The sequence below is a fragment of the Salvelinus alpinus genome, chromosome 36 (genome assembly GCF_045679555.1).
Source record: "Salvelinus alpinus chromosome 36, SLU_Salpinus.1, whole genome shotgun sequence".
Taxonomy (NCBI): domain Eukaryota; kingdom Metazoa; phylum Chordata; class Actinopteri; order Salmoniformes; family Salmonidae; genus Salvelinus; species Salvelinus alpinus.
In genome coordinates, this window is record NC_092121.1 from 15,958,655 (window position 1) to 15,978,593 (window position 19,939).

At 41.9% G+C, this 19,939-nt stretch overlaps 1 protein-coding gene across 1 annotated transcript in view; it reads left to right on the forward strand.

Annotated features, from left to right (window-relative positions):
• Positions 1-19,939, forward strand: part of LOC139564736 (ubiquitin carboxyl-terminal hydrolase 43-like) — a 99,508-nt gene that overhangs the window by 36,275 nt on the left and 43,294 nt on the right. The window contains exons 3-6 of the mRNA XM_071384503.1: positions 783-886; positions 10,439-10,531; positions 18,083-18,218; positions 18,395-18,539. Coding sequence (XP_071240604.1) covers positions 783-886; positions 10,439-10,531; positions 18,083-18,218; positions 18,395-18,539 — 478 coding nt within the window. The remainder of the gene's footprint in view (positions 1-782; positions 887-10,438; positions 10,532-18,082; positions 18,219-18,394; positions 18,540-19,939) is intronic.

Genomic DNA, 19,939 nt, shown 5'->3' on the forward strand with positions numbered 1-19,939 from the left:
TCACAATGTTCTAACTAGACAGATATTCACTTAATACATTTTATGCTGATCTGTTCCTCCCATCAGTCCAGTGTTAACTCCTATATTCATTTAGCAGCGGTGGCCACCGCTAAATTGTTGCCACTGATGCAAAAAAATAAGTATATATTTCTGCCAAGACGCACTTTTAAATGGATAGTTGTTAGCTCGATGACTGGAAATCTATGGGAACAGCTAGCATGTCATTGTGCTAACGCTAGTAGCTAGTAGCAATGCCCCCAGAGTTTTGGGTGGCTGGGGGGGAGAGAGTTCCAGAGTTTGGGGGGGCAGCAGCGCTGAAAGCCCGGTCCACGATGGTGCACAGTCTTGTTTTGGGGATGGTTAAATAAAAATAAATGTTAAGGAGGTGAAAGAAGGTAGATTTGGTGGCGGACTTGATGTGGGGCTCGAAGGAGAGAGTGGTCCAGGATGACACCCAGATTTCAGACCTCAGACAATGGGCAGATGGTGCAGCCATCAGTGGACATCACAAGGTCACCCACTTTCTTGAGGGGAACTTTAGAAGCCACCAGCATGACCTCAGTTTTATTGCTCTTGAGTTTGAGTAGATTGGGTGTCATCCAGTTTTTGATGTCCTGGAGACAGTTGATCAGAGATGGGGGAAACAGGTGAGAGGTGGGTGTGGATGTAAATCTGGGTGTCATCCGAATAGCAGTGGATTTAGTTGAACCTGATGTTTTTTTACTGTTAGCGATTGTAGATGTTACAATGATGTGTTTCTCTTTGTCCACTCTCTATTCCAGGGCCCTGATATATCAGAGGAGGCGATGGTCACTGAGCCTCCCCACTCGCAGCAGCCTGGGGCACGCCACAGCTTTGTACAGGAACACTTCCAGGCACAATACAAGTGAGTTTTCAGTTTGCCAGGTCTGCCCATAGCATACTGTATTCTCAATGCAATGCTAGAGAATAGCCCTATTACTATCTGCACATTAGTCCTGCAAGCATTGATGGCATCTGAGCTGAGCTGAGTAGAATACAGTTGACTCAACCCCTGGCACTTAATGTGGAAAGTAATGGACGAGCTAATGTAAAAACGGCTGCCTTGCACTTTGAAGGACAGGTGAAAAATAAACAAATTACTATACAGAGAATTGTCTCTCAAATTTGTGACAGTCAACAATTTCCCTCCGATTCAGTGTCTTGAATGTAAAACAGAAGAGTTACTTGTCTTTCCTTTGTTCATTGTGAAATATTTTTCATGGCTCAACCTGCTCCTTAGACGATAATTCTAGAAAATAATAAATAATTAAAAAGTGTCAATGTGACAGCTTTTGTTATTTATTTCCATTAGGAGCCAGTTGTGTTTTTGTATAACCTGTTCTCTTCCTGTCAGTGCACCTGGATGAGGTTGCGAGGGAGTCTGTTGTTGAGAGATTGATTGAGATTTAGAAAAACTTTGTAAATTGGCTAAACAAAAACTTATTGGGTAAAACTTTGTTGCCCATTCATTCTTTTTCATGCATCTTGGTATACGCTTAGTCCATCGGTCACACTGCCTGTAATTTGGTCTGTTGGGTTTTGCACCTCTCCTATGAGTTCTTTACAATTATTGTACAACCAATGCAAAGTTAGGTATGAGGCTTTTTTCCCACATCACGTTCGATTACCGATGACTCATTGATCCAGTTCTCATTGATTGGATTCAATTGTAATTATCAGATACACCATGTGTAATGGAGATGTCATTATAACTCTAAGTGGGTAGAGGTTGTACAGTGGGGAGAACAAGTATTTGATACACTGCCGATTTTGCAGGTTTTCCTACTTACAAAGCATGTAGAGGTCTGTAATTTTTATCATAGGTACACTTCAACTGTGAGAGACGGAATCTAAAACAAAAATCCAGAAAATCACATTGTATGATTTTTAAATAATTAATTTGCATTTTATTGCATGACATAAGTATTTGATCACCTACCAACCAGTAAGAATTCCGGCTCTCACAGACTTGTTAGTTTTTCTTTAAGAAGCCCTCCTGTTCTCCACTCATTACCTGTATTAACTGCACCTGTTTGAACTCGTTACCTGTATAAAAGACACCTGTCCACACACTCAATCAAACAGATTCCAACCTCTCCACAATGGCCAAGACCAGAGAGCTGTGTAAGGACATCAGGGATAAAATTGTAGACCTGCACAAGGCTGGGATGGGCTACAGGACAATAGGCAAGCAGCTTGGTGAGAAGGAAACAACTGTTGGCGCAATTATTAGAAAATGGAAGAAGTTCAAGATGACGGTCAATCACCCTCGGTCTGGGGCTCCATGCAAGATTTCACCTCGTGGGGCATCAATGATCATGAGGAAGGTGAGAGATCAGCCCAGAACTACACGGCAGGACCTGGTCAATGACCTGAAGAGAGCTGGGACCACAGTCTCAAAGAAAACCATTAGTAACACACTACGCCGTCATGGATTAAAATCCTGCAGCGCACGCAAGGTCCCCCTGCTCAAGCCAGCGCATGTCCAGGCCCGTCTGAAGTTTGCCAATGACCATCTGGATGATCCAGAGGAGGAATGGGAGAAGGTCATGTGGTCTGATGAGACAAAAATAGAGCTTTTTGCTCTAAACTCCACTCGCCGTGTTTGGAGGAATAGAAGGATGAGTACAACCCCAAGAACACCATCCCAACCGTGAAGCATGGAGGTGGAAACATCATTCTTTGGGGATGCTTTTCTGCAAAGGGGACAGGACGACTGCACCGTATTGAGGGGAGGATGGATGGGGCCATGTATCGCGAGATCTTGGCCAACAACCTCCTTCCCTCAGTAAGAGCATTGAAGATGGGTCGTGGCTGGGTCTTCCAGCATGACAACGACCCGAAACACACAGCCAGGGCAACTAAGGAGTGGCTCCGTAAGAAGCATCTCAAGGTCCTGGAGTGGCCTAGCCAGTCTCCAGACCTGAACCCAATAGAAAATCATTGGAGGGGGCCGAAAGTCCGTATTGCCCAGCGACAGCCCCGAAACCTGAAGGATCTGGAGAAGATCTGTAGGGAGGAGTGGGCCAAAATCCCTGCTGCAGTGTGTGCAAACCTAGTCAAGAACTACAGGAAACGTATGATCTCTGTAATTGCAAACAAAGGTTTCTGTACCAAATATTAAGTTCTGCTTTTCTGATGTATCAAATACTTATGTCATGCAATAAAATGCAAATTAATTACTTAAAAATCATACAATGTGATTTTCTGGATTTTTGTTTTAGATTCCGTCTCTCATAGTTGAAGTGTACCTATGATAAAAATTACAGACCTCTACATGCTTTGTAAGTAGGAAAACCTGCAAAATCGGCAGTGTATCAAATACTTGTTCTCCCCACTGTATATGTATTAGCAGGAGGAAGAGTAACCTCCTTAAATCACTGCAGACATTCCAGTAATTACTGAGCCTAGCTGGAGCATCAATACTGACAAGGCCCATGCACAGAGTGCAGCAAGAAAGACTGCCCCTCCACCTAACCTTTATGTCTCCTAGGTAACTAGGGACCCCTTCAAGTGCTTTTATGGTCCTGAGTAAAATGAGTGGGGTGGTTGGTTTTTGTTTGAGGTCAAGTGAAAAACGACAACTGTACAAATCAAATAGGCATAGATTACCTACATATTGAATAAACGTATACAATCTTTGCTCTAGTAGCTTTCCTGATAAGCTGTGATTGATGAACCTGATTGAGTTTTCACAGTTTTAGTCCTTATAACATTCCTTTCAATCCGTGTTCAGAGCCCCTCAGCGCCTGCTACAGCAGCTTTGAACCCAGAGCCTCTGAAGCTTCACAAGTGTTCATTTAATCTTGGAGATAAAGCCTCCTAAGTGTTTCTATGAAACAGATGCATCTCACAGCTGTGGTCGGGAGATCACTGGAGCTGCTGAAGGTAGTTGAGCTGTTGCAGTACCTTCATCATGATTTGGCTGTCCACTCCTCTCACAAATGCGCCAATGAGAGTTCTGCATCCAACTGCCAAGTGTATCTGTAAATCTCTGTCAAGCCCCCAATTTTACATTAGCTGTACTCTTCTCTGGGTAACCTTGACTAATGTCGTACTATATTGACAAGGAATTATGCAAACAACTGCACAATAGAACAGATGTCTATTTGGACCTTTTAACTTTGTCGTGAAGTAATTAGAACACTTGCCACTCTGGAAGTTTCCATTTGCTTTGTAATTTCCTGCTTGTTTTTGTTTCCTCCATCTGCTAATTCCTTGAAAAATCGTCAGCTTGGTGTTATGCCGTTAATACATCTGCCAGAGCGCATCCCTTAATTGCTACCCACTGATGAATGTTTCTGCTTTGACACCCGGGAAATGGGCGTGTCTAGACAGGAAGCAGCCATAGCTAGCTCGGCAGCCATAGCTAGCTCACCCACTCAAACACTGTGCCAGACTCACCCAGGATGATTCAGACTGGAATCCAACACTTGACTGATGATCACTGTTTGCTAGCAAACTGTAAAACATGCAGTATAACTTCAAAAACAGCATAACTTTGCATTTCAGAGCTACAGCATGGATTTAGTTCAGTGGAAAAGAGCTTGGGACTATATAGACATTTCTCTCAAGGAATATTCCATAGCCATATCTTTCCATAACCATCTGATTTTGTCCCTTAGGCCAGTCCAAATCACTTACTCAGGCAACAGCATCATTGTATGAGATGAGGATTGAAACCTGGGTGTGAAAGTGTAAGACTGAAAAGCTACTGTCAAAGCTTTTTTAGAATAATGTGTGAAAGTGGAATTCAGAGTCCCCGTGGTCAGAGAAGTGTCCTGTTTCGAATATAAATATCCTCATCCCGTCTGTGGTGTTTTACATTTTAAAATACTATATGTATTTTATATGATTAAATATTTGTCATACTAATAACTAATATAATACTATAAGTGACATATACTTAAGATGTTTGTTGTGCTATTTGTTTTAGGAACAGCCTTTGGAGTCCCTATCTTTGATTTGTTAACGGTTCCTCTGTCCCTCTCTCATTGCCCTCCAGCATTTGAGTCCTGGGTGTAACACTACAGTATGTAATATAATCTCAAGGCCAATTGATAGGCCAGAGTATTATCACTGTAATGGGTCTGTTTGTCACTATACAATCACCAGGCCCATTATACTTGACAAGACTTAGTCTGTGTACAAACAAGCTTCATATATACTGACATGCTATTTGTCTCCTAAGTTTTTGATGCAGATTTGATTTGTCGTTCATCACGTTGGTGCCATTCAATTGACTGTACAGTACATTATTACAATTATCTCTGTCTGACTGTGATGTCTCCGTAAAAGTGAAGTGCCTACTCTAACTCTGGAAGTATTGATTTTGAACTTATTGTTTCTCTACAACTCTGTAGACTCTGATCAAATCATGCATTGCCCAGTTCTTGAAGGTAAAGCTTTGATATAGCTAGTTTTGTTCTCATCCCACAGCATGACTCACTGCCTAGCATGGGTAATATGCAGTGAAAATCTCTGTGTTATCTGTCAAGCGCTGCTCATTAGAGTGAAACCAAACGGCAGGCAGCAGAGCATGTCAGATTACGGACGTGGTGTACTGTAGTTTCACTGGAAGCCCAGCCTTTTTACAGCGGCACGAAAACCCACCACTCTCTCTGAGCTTCTCGCCTCTCTTTGTCTGAATCATTTTGACTGGGTGACCTTTGTTTTGTCTCAGCGCTTAATTTATTTATATTTCTGCAGGAGGGTTGAATAAATAGGGCTTTGAAGCCTTTTTAAGATTATTACTGTGACTCAAGGTAATTCCTTTGTTTTGTCTGGATGCTCAGGATCACCTGCTGAATGATGCTTTACATATCAACAATCTCTAAAGGGGCCATGACCTTTTGAACCCAGAGATGAAGTGTTGTGACAAAAGCACACATCTTCAAGTAGTAGGTGAGGCTGCAGGCTCACTGAGAAGAATTAACAGCCAATCTTTAGGCCAGGGATCATCAATTAGATTCAGCCGCGGGCCGATGTTTTTTGTGAGAGGACGGTCGGGGGCCGGACCATAATTACAAATCATTTGTAGACTGCAAACTGACCACAAGAAGCCCAAACAGATATATTTGACTACAAAATCATAATTTTAAACGTTGCATATATTTGTATATGATCACGTGTCTCTCTGTTATGCGTGGGAATACTTGGGAACCGATTTTCAAAATTCAAATCACTTGGAGCTGATATCCTGTTTTTTTTACTGTCCAACAATGAAAATGTTTAAAAAATACAGTACCAGTCAAAAGTTTGGACACACCTACTCATTCAAGGGTTTTCTTTATTTTCTACTATTTTCTAGAATAATAGTGAAGACATCAAAACTATGAAATAACACAAATGGAATCATGTAGTAACCAAAAAAGTGTTAAACAAATCAAAATAGATTTTATATTTTATATTCTTCAAAGTATCCACCCTTTGCCTTGATGGCAGCTTGGCACACTCTTGGCATTCTCTCAACCAGCTTCACCTTGAATGCTTTCCAACAGTCTTGAAGGAGTTCCCACATATGCTGAGTACTTGTTGGCTGCTTTTCCTTCGTTCTGCGGTCCAACTCATCCCAAACCATCTCAAATGGGTTGAGGTCGGGTGACTGGAGGCCAGGTCATCTGATGTAGCACTCCATCACTCACTTTCTTGGTCAAATAGCCCTTACAGAGTATGGAGGTATGTTGGGTCATTGTCCTGTTGAAAAACAAATGATAGTCCCACAAAGCACAAACCAGATGGGATGGCATATCGCTGCAGAATGCTGTGGTAGCTATGCTGGTTAAGTGTGCCATGAATTCTAAATAAATCACTGAAGGTGTCACCAGCAGAGCACCCCCACACAATCACACCTCATCCTCCATGCTTCATGGTGGGAACCACACATGCAGAGATCCACCATTCAACTACTCTGCATCTCACAAAGACACGGCGGTTGGAACCAAAAATGTCAAATTTGGACTCATCAGACCAAAGGACAGATTTCCACCGGTCTAATGTCCATTGCTCATGTTTCTTTGCCATGAATTCTAAATAAATCACTGAAGGTGTCACCAGCAGAGCACCCCCACACAATCACACCTCATCCTCCATGCTTCACGGTGGCAAGTCTCTTCTTATTATTGGTGTCCTTTAGTTGTGGTTTCTTTGCAGGAGTTAGACCGTGAAGGCCTTATTCACGCAGTCTCATCTGAACAGTTGATGTTGAGATGTGTCTGTTACTTGAACTCTGTGAAGCATTTATTTGGGCTTATCCTCCGCAACAGAGGTAACTCTGGGTCTCCCTTTCCTGTGGCGGTCCTCATGAGAGCCAGTTTCATTATAGCGCTTGATGGTTTTTGACTGACCTTCATGTCTTAAAGTAATGATGGACTGTCGTTTCTCTTTGCTTATTTAAGCAGTTCTTGACATAATATGGACTTGATCTTTTACCAAATAGGGCTATCTTCTGTATACCAACCAACCCTACCTTGTCACAACAGAACTAATTGGCTCAAACGCATTAAGAAGGAAAGAAATTCCACAAATTAACTTTTAACAAGGCACACCTGTTAATTGAAATGCATTCCAGGTGACTACCTCATGAAGATTGTTGAGAGAATGCCAAGTGTGTGCAAAGCTGTCATCAAGGCAAAGGGTGGCTGATTTCTTTAACACTTTTTTTGGTTACTACATGATTCCATGTGTGTTATTTCATAGTTTTGATGTCCACTATTATTCTACAATGTAGAAAATAGTACAAATAAAGAAAATCCCTCGAATGAGTAGGTGTGTCCAAACTTCTGACTGGTACTATATAATATTATTATTATTATTTATTTATTTATTTTTATCTGAAAATTTGGGGGGCCAAATTAAACCACCTGCAGGCCAAATTGGGGGGGGTCGTTTTTGGTAAATAAAATACTAAAATCAACAGGAAAATAGTTTAATTTAGGAAATCTGTTCCCAAGTATTCCAACAAATAAAAAAAGAAACATACAGTAAGTGCACAAAACATGCTCTTTCCATGACATAGACTGACCAGGTGAATCCAGGTGAAAAGCTATGATCCCTTATTGATGTCACTGGTTAAATCCACTTCAGTCAGTGTAGATGAAGGGGTGGAGACAGGTTAAAGAACTATTGTATATCTCTCTCTCTCTATATATATATATAGAGAGAGAGACAGATACAAATACCCCCTTTTCGCAATTTTTACCCCCTTTTTTCACCCCAGTTTCGCAATTTAGGGGCGGCAGGTAGCCAGCCTAGTGGTTAGAGTATTGGGCCAGTAACCGAAAGGTTGCTGGATTGAATCCCTGAGGTGTCGAGGTAAAACTCTGTCGTTCTGCCCCTGAACAAGGCAGTTAACCCACTGTTCACCGGTAAGCTGTCATTGTAAATAATAATTTGTTCTTAACTGACTTGCCTAGTTAAATAAAGGTTACATTTAAAATAAAATAAACATTTCCAATTACAATCTTGTCTAATCGCTGCAGTTCCCCAACAGGCTCGGCATAGGCGAAGGTCGAGTCATGCGTCCTCCGAAACATGACCCACCAAACCGCGCTTCTTAACACCTGCCCGCTTAACCCGGAATCCAGCCGCATCAATGTGTCGGAGGACACACCGTTCAACTGACGACTGAAGTCAGCCTGCAGGCACCCTTGCCCACCACAGGGAGTCGTTAGAGCACGATGAGCCAAATAAAGCTCCCCCGGCCAAACCCTCCCCTAACCTGTTGCTGGATTTTTTACGTTCAACAGTTTCCCATGTGGATCAAGAATTGTCTACCACCCAAAGGACATCCATCCAACTTGACACAACTGTGGGAAGCATTGGAGTCAACATGGGTCAGCATCCCTGTGGAATGCTTTCAACTCCTTGCAGACTCCATGCCCCTATGAATTGAGGTTGTTCTGAGGGCAAATGGTTGTTTTGTACACTCTGTGTATCTCAATGTATCTGAATGTGTGTCAATGTAAATAAGGTATGAAATTATTGTTATTTTCAAATATAATCTAATTTTGGGTTTAGTTGGGGTCAATTTGCAGTGTACAAATTATTATAATTATGTTTTGGTCCCCCACCATCCGCTCCGTCAAAAAATCCCACGGCTGAATCTAGTTGCCGACCCCTGGGCTAGTGTTTAAGCTGACTCAAACTCTCACCCTTCAGCATCACTGCTTCAAAGACAGGGATTCCCTCTCAAGTGCTGCTCACACTTCATCCATTAGGCATCACTGGAATATCACCTCCTTTTCCTTTAGGCCTAAGTGTTCCTTACCAATGCACAGTACATCTATGTTTTATTGGAGCTGCTGGAGTGTTATTTGTATGCAAAGAACATGGGCAGCTCCTCTGTTTCCTGCTGAGAATAAGACATCCATAGGGGAGCGATCCACTCTGCCAAGAGAGAGCTCCACTCAGAGCCAGTGTCAGCTGGGATGAGTTGAATAGGGCTTTATTCACTCGCCCCTGTGGGTCTGTCAGGTGCCTTCCTAGAAGGGAAACACATTTAAACAGCTATGCTCTGGCTAAGATTCCCATGGTAGGCTACCCCTTGTAAAGGTTCCTGACATGCAGGCTGGAGAAGTGAAGGCTCTGTGCACTGATCCAATGAAAAATACTAAAGCAAAGGAATAGAGAAATACTGGCTTAAAACATCGCCTTGACGGGTAAAAGAGGAAGAGGGACATTTATGCTTGAAATTCAGATTTGCAAAGAAACCATAGCTTTGTCAACTTGTTTTGATTGTATGCAGCAAAGTCATTGTTGAACTCAATTCTACTCTAGTCCTAAAGGCTCTTATAATTTCAGGCAGCCTTGTGAAATGCTTTTCGCTTCCTGACTAGAATAACCAGTCATGGAGTTCTTGCCATAGAACTATTACAGGATTTAGAAGTACTTCAAGTCAAGTTCAATAGCACTTCAGTCTGAGGACTTCCATGGAAATACCCTCTGACTCTTTGTTCAAACAGTTAGTGATTTTCCAGAATAAGCAACTTCCTCTCCTAAACATAAAGAGGTCTGTTGGAGCCAGTGTGTGAACCAGGTGTGGAATGAAATATTGGTAGACTGGAAGATTTGCTCTCTTTTCCTGTCCTTTGAGTCCTATGGCCTGAAAATTAATATAGGGAGGAAACAAGCCATCTCTTAGGACTGTTCTTTATTCTCCCCATGATGGTGATCATTAGGGAATCGCTGCGTGCTGGTTCCCATTTAAAGGTCCAGTCGCACCGTGAGGCTTTTTCCCACTACCCACCCCCCTTACATCACTTATCTTTCCCATAGAAAATCTCTACAGCAACATCAAGCCGTACTGTGTCCATTTCTATAGCAAGATGCACTTTCCTGCTGGCCTGACACAGAAGTGCATGTTCAGGTGTCTAAAACAGGCGTCAAACATCACACAATCTTGTTTTTCTTTCCACAGGTCATCGCTGACCTGCCCTCATTGTCATAAACAGAGCAACACCTTTGACCCTTTCCTCTGCATTTCACTTCCCATCCCTCTGCGCCACACCAGGTGAGTAATATCCTTGGTTAGTGCACCAACCATACTGAATACACAACCAGGCAACACATCACACCACATCATGGTACTACGTGCAGCTATTGGGAGACATCTGTCAGTGAGAGTCAAAGCCGTAGTAGACGGAAAGACTTGCCTTAGGTACAGACGTAGAAATACACTGTAGACAAGACTCAAGCACTGGTGTCTTTTTAACGTCCCTTTCAGTCCTCTAGAGGCTCATAATGTTAGAGGAATGGATAAAGATCTGGAGTAGCACAGAGAAACAATAGACCTGGCTGAGATGGAGTGTACTTGAAGCCCAGATGAAAGCCCTGAGGAGCACCACCTCAGAAACCAGGAACAATGTCACATTCATGCCCAGGTCACAAAGATCACTCCATCCCTGCTTGGCCGCTGTTAGCCTGTTCAGGAAATCAATTTTTGAGGAGTTAGTCCCCCCCAAGCCCTTACTCTTCAAGCACCTACACCCTCTCATTAATTGTGCTCTTTGTGAAGACTTTTGACAACTTTGTTTTTTGTTAAAAGCAGAAGATAATGTTTCCTCTCACACACCGCCTGACCAAAAACTGAAGTCAAAACAGTATGGTTCTCACCTTTATTCTCCAGTGCAGATGGAGGAGTTGTCCTAATTGGAAAGAGGTGTTAAACTCATCGATTGACTCTAAATCATATCTCAGATTCCTGTGCTGGGGTGTCATAGAAGTGCATGCAGCTGTGTCCTCCTATTGAGGTCCCAGGGTGTGCCTAGCAAATTCAAAAGCCTAACACACACTCATCTATCCAATCCTACACCACAAATGGACACTACAACGTTGATCTCATACTGTAGATCGTCATTCATACTGAGCATCCAACGTAAAGCTAGAGTCCTTAGTTATGAATATGAATATGAGAGTGGTTACATATTTCCAGTCCCTTAGCTTTTTAGTGATAAAGGGGCGGGAAGCACACTTTGTTATTGTTTCAATTAAGGATTCTAGCTTTAACAGGTATTATTTAGAGCTCTCTATTTGTGACACATACAGTCATTGAAATAGTTCTCAGTCTCTTTGGAGCAACTGGAGTGTCAATAAACGTTAAGGCCAGGCACGACACCCTCCTAGAGATTTTTTTTCCCTTTAATCATATCACAATCATCTTTTACCAGTTGAATGTAGACACAAATATAATACTTTTTTGTATAAACATAATTCCGAATTATATACAAAAATATGCAAATGAGCCAATTCTCATTAGTATGCTCATATTTGCATATCACGCAAATATATTTTTCTGGACACTGGATGAAGTCACCCTAAATGATTTGGTTTCATTTCATTAAGACACTCCAGGACCAGACTTGTCCGGAGCAGATTGTGGATAAATACTTTTTTAATCTTTCTATCTGTAAAATAGTAAAGACATGTACGTAAAATGCGTTTTTTTTTCAAATACTTTTTAAAATCTAGATTATAAACTTCACAACATCAATAATTCCCTCTGAGCAAGTCTGGAGAATACATCTAAGGATAACCACTAGAGGTCGACCGATTCATCGGAATGGCCGATTAATTAGGGCCGATTTCAAGTTTTCATAATAATCGGAAATCGGTATTTTTGGGTGCCGTTTTTTTTTTTTTACACCTTTATTTAATCTTTATTTAACTAGGCAAGTCAGTTAAGAACACATTCTTATTTTCAATGACGGCCTAGGAACGTTCTGCCTCTGTCGTTCTGCCTTTAGGGGCAGATTTTTAACCTTGTCAGCTCGGGGGATCCAATCTTGCAACCTTACAGTTAACTAGTCCAATGCTCTAACCTGATTACATTGCACTCCACGAGGAGCCTGCCTGTTACGCGAATGCAGTAAGCTAAGGTAAGTTGCTAGCTAGCATTAAACTTATCTTATAAAAAACAATCAATCAATGACTGTCATTGCTCCAATGTGTACTTAACCATAAACATCAATTCCTTTCTTAAAATCAATACACAAGTATATATTTTTAAACCTGCATATTTAGCTAAAAGAAATCCAGGTTAGCAGGCAATATTAACCAGGTGAAATTGTGTCATTTCTCTTGCATTCATTGCACGCAGAGTCAGGGTATATGCAACAGTTTGGGCCGCCTGGCTCTTTGCGAACTAATTTGCCAGAATTTTACGTAATTATGACAACATTGAAGGTTGTGCAATGTAACAGGAATATTTAGACTCATGGATGCCACCCGTTAGATAAAATACGGAACGGAATAAACGTTTTGTTTTCGAGGTGATAGTTTCCGGATTAGTAACAGGTATATGGTTTAGAGAGAAATAGTCGACGCGTTATAATTCCTGTAATAACTTGCGGCTGAACTTGAAAGGGGTTCCTTCGTTATTTTACCGTTCATGTCTTCCATAAAGAATGTCTTGATCTACTTCAAATAAGGTCTGTGTTTCGCGGAGGAGCAGACTGACAGGGGACCATGCAGACAAGCTCTGCTTTCTGCACTACAACCTAAAACTTAACTGGGAATATTGAAGACCCATGAAAGCTGGTGGTTCGTTTTAACATATGTTCTCATGTTATTTGAGACTAAATTGATTTTATTTATGTATTATATTAAGTTAAAATAAAAGTGTTCATTGTTCATTCAGTATTGTTGCAATTGTCATTATTACAAAAATGTGTGTGTGTGTATGATATATATAAATACATTTCAATTTATTTTTATTTTTTTATCGACCGATTAATCGCTATCGGCTTTTTTTGTCCTCCAATAATCGGTATCGGTGTCGGCGTTGAAAAATCATAATCGGTCGACCTCTAATAACCACACAACATTTAGTGAATGCAGATGCTTCTGAAGCTGAGTATTTTTGAAGGGGTGTGTGGGAAGAGTCTGACTTTCGGGAAATGGCGGTTAAAGACAAGTACACTGAATTTAGAATACCAAATGCCTATTTAGACCCAGTCATCAAGGTAAGTTTCTAAATATAGTCCAGTTTGTAACGCTCGCTATGAAATGGGCTTCTAAATTTGTGTGTAATTTAATGTTGTGAGCTTTAAAATTATTAAAGTGGTTCAAATGCATTAATATGTTGATGAGGGTAGAATGATAAACTAAAGAAATTATAAATAAGTACATAAGTATTCAGACCCTTTCCTTTGAGACTCGAAATTGAGCTGAGGTGCATCCTGTTTCCATTGATCATCCTTGGAGTCCACCTGTGGTAAATTCAATTGATTGGATATGATTTGGAAAGGCACACACCTGTCTATATAAGGTCCCACAGTTGACAGTGCATGTGAGAGCAAAAACCCAGCCATGAGGTTGAAGGAATTGTCCGTAGAGCTCCGAGGCAGGATTGTGTTGAGGCTCAGATCTGGGGAAGGGTACCAAAATATTTCTGCAGCATTGAAGGTCCCCAAGAACACAGTGGCCTCCATCATTCTTAAATGGAAGAAGTTTGGAACCACCAAGACTCTTCCTAGAGCTGGCCGCCCGGCTAAACTGAGCAATCGGGGGAGAAGGGCCTTGGTCTGGGAGGTGACCAAGAACCCGATGGTCACTCTGACAGAGCTCCAGAGTTCCTCTGTGGAGATGGGAGAACCTTCCAGAAGGACAACCATCTCTGCAGCACTCCACCAATCAGGCCTTTATGGTAGAGTGGCCAGACGGAAGCCACTCCTCAGTAAAAGGCACATGACAGCCCACTTGGAGATTGGCAAAAGGCACCTAAAGGACTCTCAGACCATGAGAAACAACAGTCTCAGGTGTGATGAAACCAAGATTGAACTCTTTGGCCTGAATGCCAAGCATCACATCTGGAGGAAACCTGGCACCATCCCTACGGTGAAGCATGGTGGTGGAAGCATCATGCTGTGGGGATGTTTTTCAGCAGCAGGAACTGGGATGAACGCAGTAAAGTAAAGTAAAGTACAGACAGGTCCTTGATGAAAACCTGCTCCAGAGCACTCAGGACCACAGACTGAGCCAATGTTCACCTTTCAACAGGGCAAGAACCCGAAGCACACAGCCAAGACAACGCGGGAGTGGCTTCGGGACAAGTCTCTGAATGTCCTTGAGTGGCTCAGCCAGAGCCCTGAATTGAACCCGATCGAATATCTCTGGAGAGACCTGAAAATAGCTGTGCAGCGACGCTCCCTATCCAACCTGACAGAGCTTGAGAGGATCTGCAGAGAAGAATGGGAGAAACTCCCCAAATACAGGTGTGCCAAGCTTGTAGCGTCATACCCAAGAAGACTCAAGGCTGTAATCGCTGCCAAAGGTGTTTCAACAAAGTACTAACTAAGGTAAAATTTCGAAATACCTATTTTTGCTTTGTCATTATGGGGTATTGTGTGTAGATTGATGAGAAAACAACTATTGAATACATTTTAGAATAAGGCTGTAACGTAACAAAATGTGAAAAAAGTCAAGGGGTCTGAATACTTTCTGAACGCACTGTAGATGCAAAAATGTAATTTCAGCCTGTGGTGCCTGGCCTTAAGCAAACTTTTATGCTAATTGGAGAATCGTTTTTAAAAATCTAGCTCTAACAAACAGCTTGCCAGGCAAACTTTACATAATCGCCTCATTCGTTCTGCTTTTGGCTAATGGCATTGAATACTGTAGACAGTTATGAAAGGAAGAAACAGATGGTTTGCCTTTTAAGATTTTGTACATGGTTGTTCATGTAAAAAAAAAGTGTCATAGTTTTGTATATCTCCATAAACCCTAACACAAACTAAAGTGCAGATTTTCAACACCAACAGTCATTTATACCAACCCCAACCTCACACATATATATTTTATTTATTGGACTGCTACAGTACCTATTTTCTGACAGAAATGTGTTCCCACATGTCATATATACAGTATGTGGTTAGTTATCATCTAGTGTGTTAACCAATGTGGCAGAGTCAGCCCGACATGGACACATATTGATGTTGTACCCTAACATGGAACCCAAATCGGCTGCGCGCGTGCGCCATCGTGCGCTATCGTGCATAAATGTATTTTGTCCCCTCACACCAAACGCGATCACGACACGCAGGTTCAAATATCAAAACAAACTCTGAACCAATGACATTCATTTGGGGACAGGTCGAAAAACATTAAACATGCATGGCAATTTAGCTAGTTAGCTTGCATTTGCTAGCTAATTTGTCCTATTTAGCTAGCTTGCTGTTGCTAGCTAATTTGTCCTGGAATATAAATATTGATTTGTTATTTTACCTGAAATACACAAGTTCCTCTACTTCGACAATTAATCCACACATAAAACGGCCAACCGAATCGTTTCTAGTCATCTCTCCTCCTTCCAGGCTTTTTTTATATCTGAACTTATATGGTGATTGGCATCTACACTTTTACCACAAGAACCGGCAAAACATTTCATCTTTCAATCACCCACGTGGGTATAACCAATGAGGAGATGGCACGTGGGTCCCTGCTTCTATAAACCGATGAGGAGATGGGAGAGGCAGGACTTGCAGCGCGATCTGCGTCAGAAATAGAAAGGACTTCTATTTTAGCGCTTGGCATCGCAGACGCTCGTTGGCGCAATAATTGAATAACATAGATTTCTAAATTTATTTTGCGACGCATGCGACATCTGGTCAGCATGTAATGGACTGAGTGGTATGGCAGTTCCATTTAAACGCATTAACTCCACTAAATGAGCCGCTCATTACAGATCATCATGTTATTACTGTAAAGATCCATCAGAGATCTTGTTGTATAATGTTCCTGTCCTCCTGAGGAAAAGGTTTGCGATTCATTATCATGATTGATTCAGCTTTGTACTCAGAGACGGGGAGCTAAATCTCTGAAAGGTGTTCTCGGGATGTAGCCACTATTTGCAGTAGCTTAGTATAATCATAGACTCAGATTACCATTCAATTGAGAGCTTTAGTTGAGTATTCAGTCACTGGGAATTGAATTCCCATAATAGGTATTGGGTGCATCATGTAACGTTATAGATTGTTAATTATCCCTATGCCTGCCTTTCTAGTTCTGAGCTGTTGAGTGTGTGGGGATGTTTTGCCACTCCCAGAATGGTTCCAAACAAGGTAATTAGTATGAATTAGTAACGCTTGCCTGCTCAGAGCACCATTGATTAACTACTGCCTTCACTGTTTGTGTCTTGAGACACAAAAAGAACCGTGATAATATGAGGCACTGTTTTGGTGTTCCTACTGCCTAATCAAAGGCAGATAAAGGAATGAACTCAGGTGCGCCACCGGCTAAATCATATGGGGAGATCTCCCCATACCCCTCACTATAGCGTGTGCTGAGAATCCTTGACAGCCAGTGTAGAGGTTACCTTGAGTCCAGACAGCAGGGGATCTCACAGCTCAACACCCTTTACTTACTTAAGTGATAATGCCCTCGAAGCCGGTGTTTGGGGGATATATTGGCGCGAGTGTTGTTAGGCCCGAGAAGAAGTTGAGGGCCAGCAAACCGTGCCAACATATCCGTGCCAACATATCCTCCAAACACCGGTGGTGGATTATAGAGCAGGTCATCAACAAGACATCACAAAACTCACTTTAATTGATAATTGGCATTAGTCTGCTGGACAATGTAGATACACAGGTAAAATGGGAGCTGTCTCAGTATGGCCTTGTAAATAACAACATATCAATGACTTAGTCTCTGAAGAGCTAATGAAGGCCAGCCCACTCTGGTATAGAGGGTACAATGATTGGTGAAAGCATTGGAGTTTGTAACAACACCCCATGGGACACATTGTTCAGCATATGTAATGACGCCACAGGGGCAAACATGTACAGTGTATCATCCATAGTCGATTACAGGCAAAAAGGTAGTGGAAACAAGTCTCTTTCTTGCTTCAAAAGAAAAACATGACTTATTTAAAATAAAAAATTGAGCCTGAGCTTTTTCACAAGACCTTCAATATGAGTTGTACTTATGTAAGCATGGACTCTCTACTGTAAGAAGATAAGGGGTGGCAGGTAGCCTAGTGGTTAGCGCGTTGGGCCAGTAACCGAAAGGTTGCTGGATCGAATCCCCGAGCTGACAAGGTAAAAATCTGTTAACCCACTGTTCCTAGTCCGTCATTGTAAATAAGAATTTGTTCTTAACTGACTTGCCTATTTAAATAAAAAATAAGAGTCTTGTCTGTAGAATAGAGGTGCTGTGCACTCGCTGACATTCTGCGTGGTGTGTCTACTCAGCTGACTACAGTCCTCACATATAGACACACATAGACTCTCACAGGTGAATCACAGGGCACATATCTCTTCAGTGTAGTGTTTTTGTACAAGCCATTATGTCCCTTTACCCTGCCTATGTCAGCACTGCTTCTCCATGCAAAAGAGAAGTAAGAGCCAAGTGCTCAGCTTTAAAAATGCATTGACCCACAATACAGATTCCATTATTTCTTACACATAAAAAACTGTCCTAATGATCTATTATTAATGCTAAAATGTATTGATTAATTCATGAAAACTATATGTCCCTTCCTGGTCATGGACTGTAATAAAATTGGTAGCGATTTCAATGCAGCGGCTATTCTCGCTCGCTCTCTCTCTCTCTCTCCTTCACTCGACAGGCCTCTGTGTGTAACTCTGGTCTTCAGTACGAAGGGCCAGAGATACCTGCGCATCGGGCTGGCTGTGCCTCTCTTTGGCTCGCTGGCCTTTCTGAGAAGGATGTTGGCGGATGAGGGGAAGATCTCCCCAGACCAGGTAGGTGATCTTGTCTCACTCTTCTTGATGATGCACACTATCCTCAGATTCACTCTCACTCCCCATTTTCCAAGTCTCTGATTTTCCAAGTCTCTTGCTATCTCTCTCTCTCGCCCTCTCTCTCACTCTCTCTCCCTCTCTCTCTCTCTCTCCCTCGCTCCCTCTCTCTCTTTCAGGTGATCCTGACAGAGATCTACACCACAGGCTTTCAGCGCTCCTTCTTTGATGAGGAGGATCTGACGTGCATAGCCGAGACTGACATCATCTATGCCTTCCAGGCCCCGCCCCTATACATCAGAGGAGGCTCTGCACAATTCTCAGGTAACCGTAGCAACAACTACATATTCCAGGGACATTCAGATCAATATCATCACTATCAACCAAGATCATCCAATAGAATCTGTCCCTTTTCCACTTTAGCAGGGGTCATCACAGTCCCATTATGAAATAAGCCTTTCTCAGTCAAGAGCATACAGAGGTACTGTATTAACAGAATGGGATGTACAACCTCTGTGAAATACCAGGGTATTATGTGAAAGTCTGTCCTTCCTCTGGTGGTGATAGTTACATGCTCTTTGTACTGTAGCCTTTACCCTAACTGTGCACTGTTGGCACAAGCTTTCCAAACATCAGGATGAACAACTGAGGAGAAATGCATTGTTTATTTTTAAACAAGATAATGAATGTTTGTTTGTGTACTTTGGGTCTGATAGATTCCAGGAGGAACTCACAATGTAGAATAAGAAGTCCTTGGGGAACATGTGTGCTTACAAACACATTTTAAACGTGCTTACAAACACATTTTAAACACATTTTCAATAAAACTCAGATGCTCAGATCTACTCAAATCACCATCATTTTCCGCAAAGGTTTGCTGTCATCGAATGATTTATGTTTGAAATATCTCTCCTCTGTAATTGTACTGATGATGTGAAGGGCAAACAGACATTGTTCCCAGAAGCCAGATTGTGTGGATAGTTTTACCACATTTTTCACTCTGGGTTGAGCAGAGCTGGGTTTGTCCCTGAAAATGATACTTCTTTGCATCACCACTAAGCAAAGTGATTAGAGAAATTTCTGTCTCTCCTTTATCATCTTTGGTTAGACCACACATAATAGAATACTCAGTTTGATTGGTCTGCACACACACACACACACACACACACACACACACACACACACACACAGGCAGACACTGAATCCTCCTGGGATGTTTTATCAGACTGTATACGTAGTGGGGTTGATATGGAGAGGCCTCTCTCACCACCTCCCTGCTGAACAGAGCATCCTCTCATTTCATGCACATCCAGTCTGATAACAGAACTCAAACTCACTGTTACACAATGAATACTGAGTAATCATTTTGTAATCATTATCTATTTGGCCTAAAGCTGACGGGCATGAAATGTGGTACTGTACTGACGGAGGAGGCTTCACCTCAGCTTATCATGATGAGTTGTCACTGCTCGTAAACTTTTATGGTCACTGCTGCTAATGGAAGGTACATTTTGTGTACTTGAAATCAATATGCCTTTAGGGATCATGCACCTCACGCACATTAACTATGAATGGGAATGGAGTCGTATCTGTTCTTCCCCAGAACTGTGTCTACATTGATTTAAAAGACTCCTCTACTATACCACTCCTGTACTACTCCCTAGTTTACTTACAGCATTCTTTACTCACTACTTCTCTCGGTATGAAAAGCATGTGGGACTCTA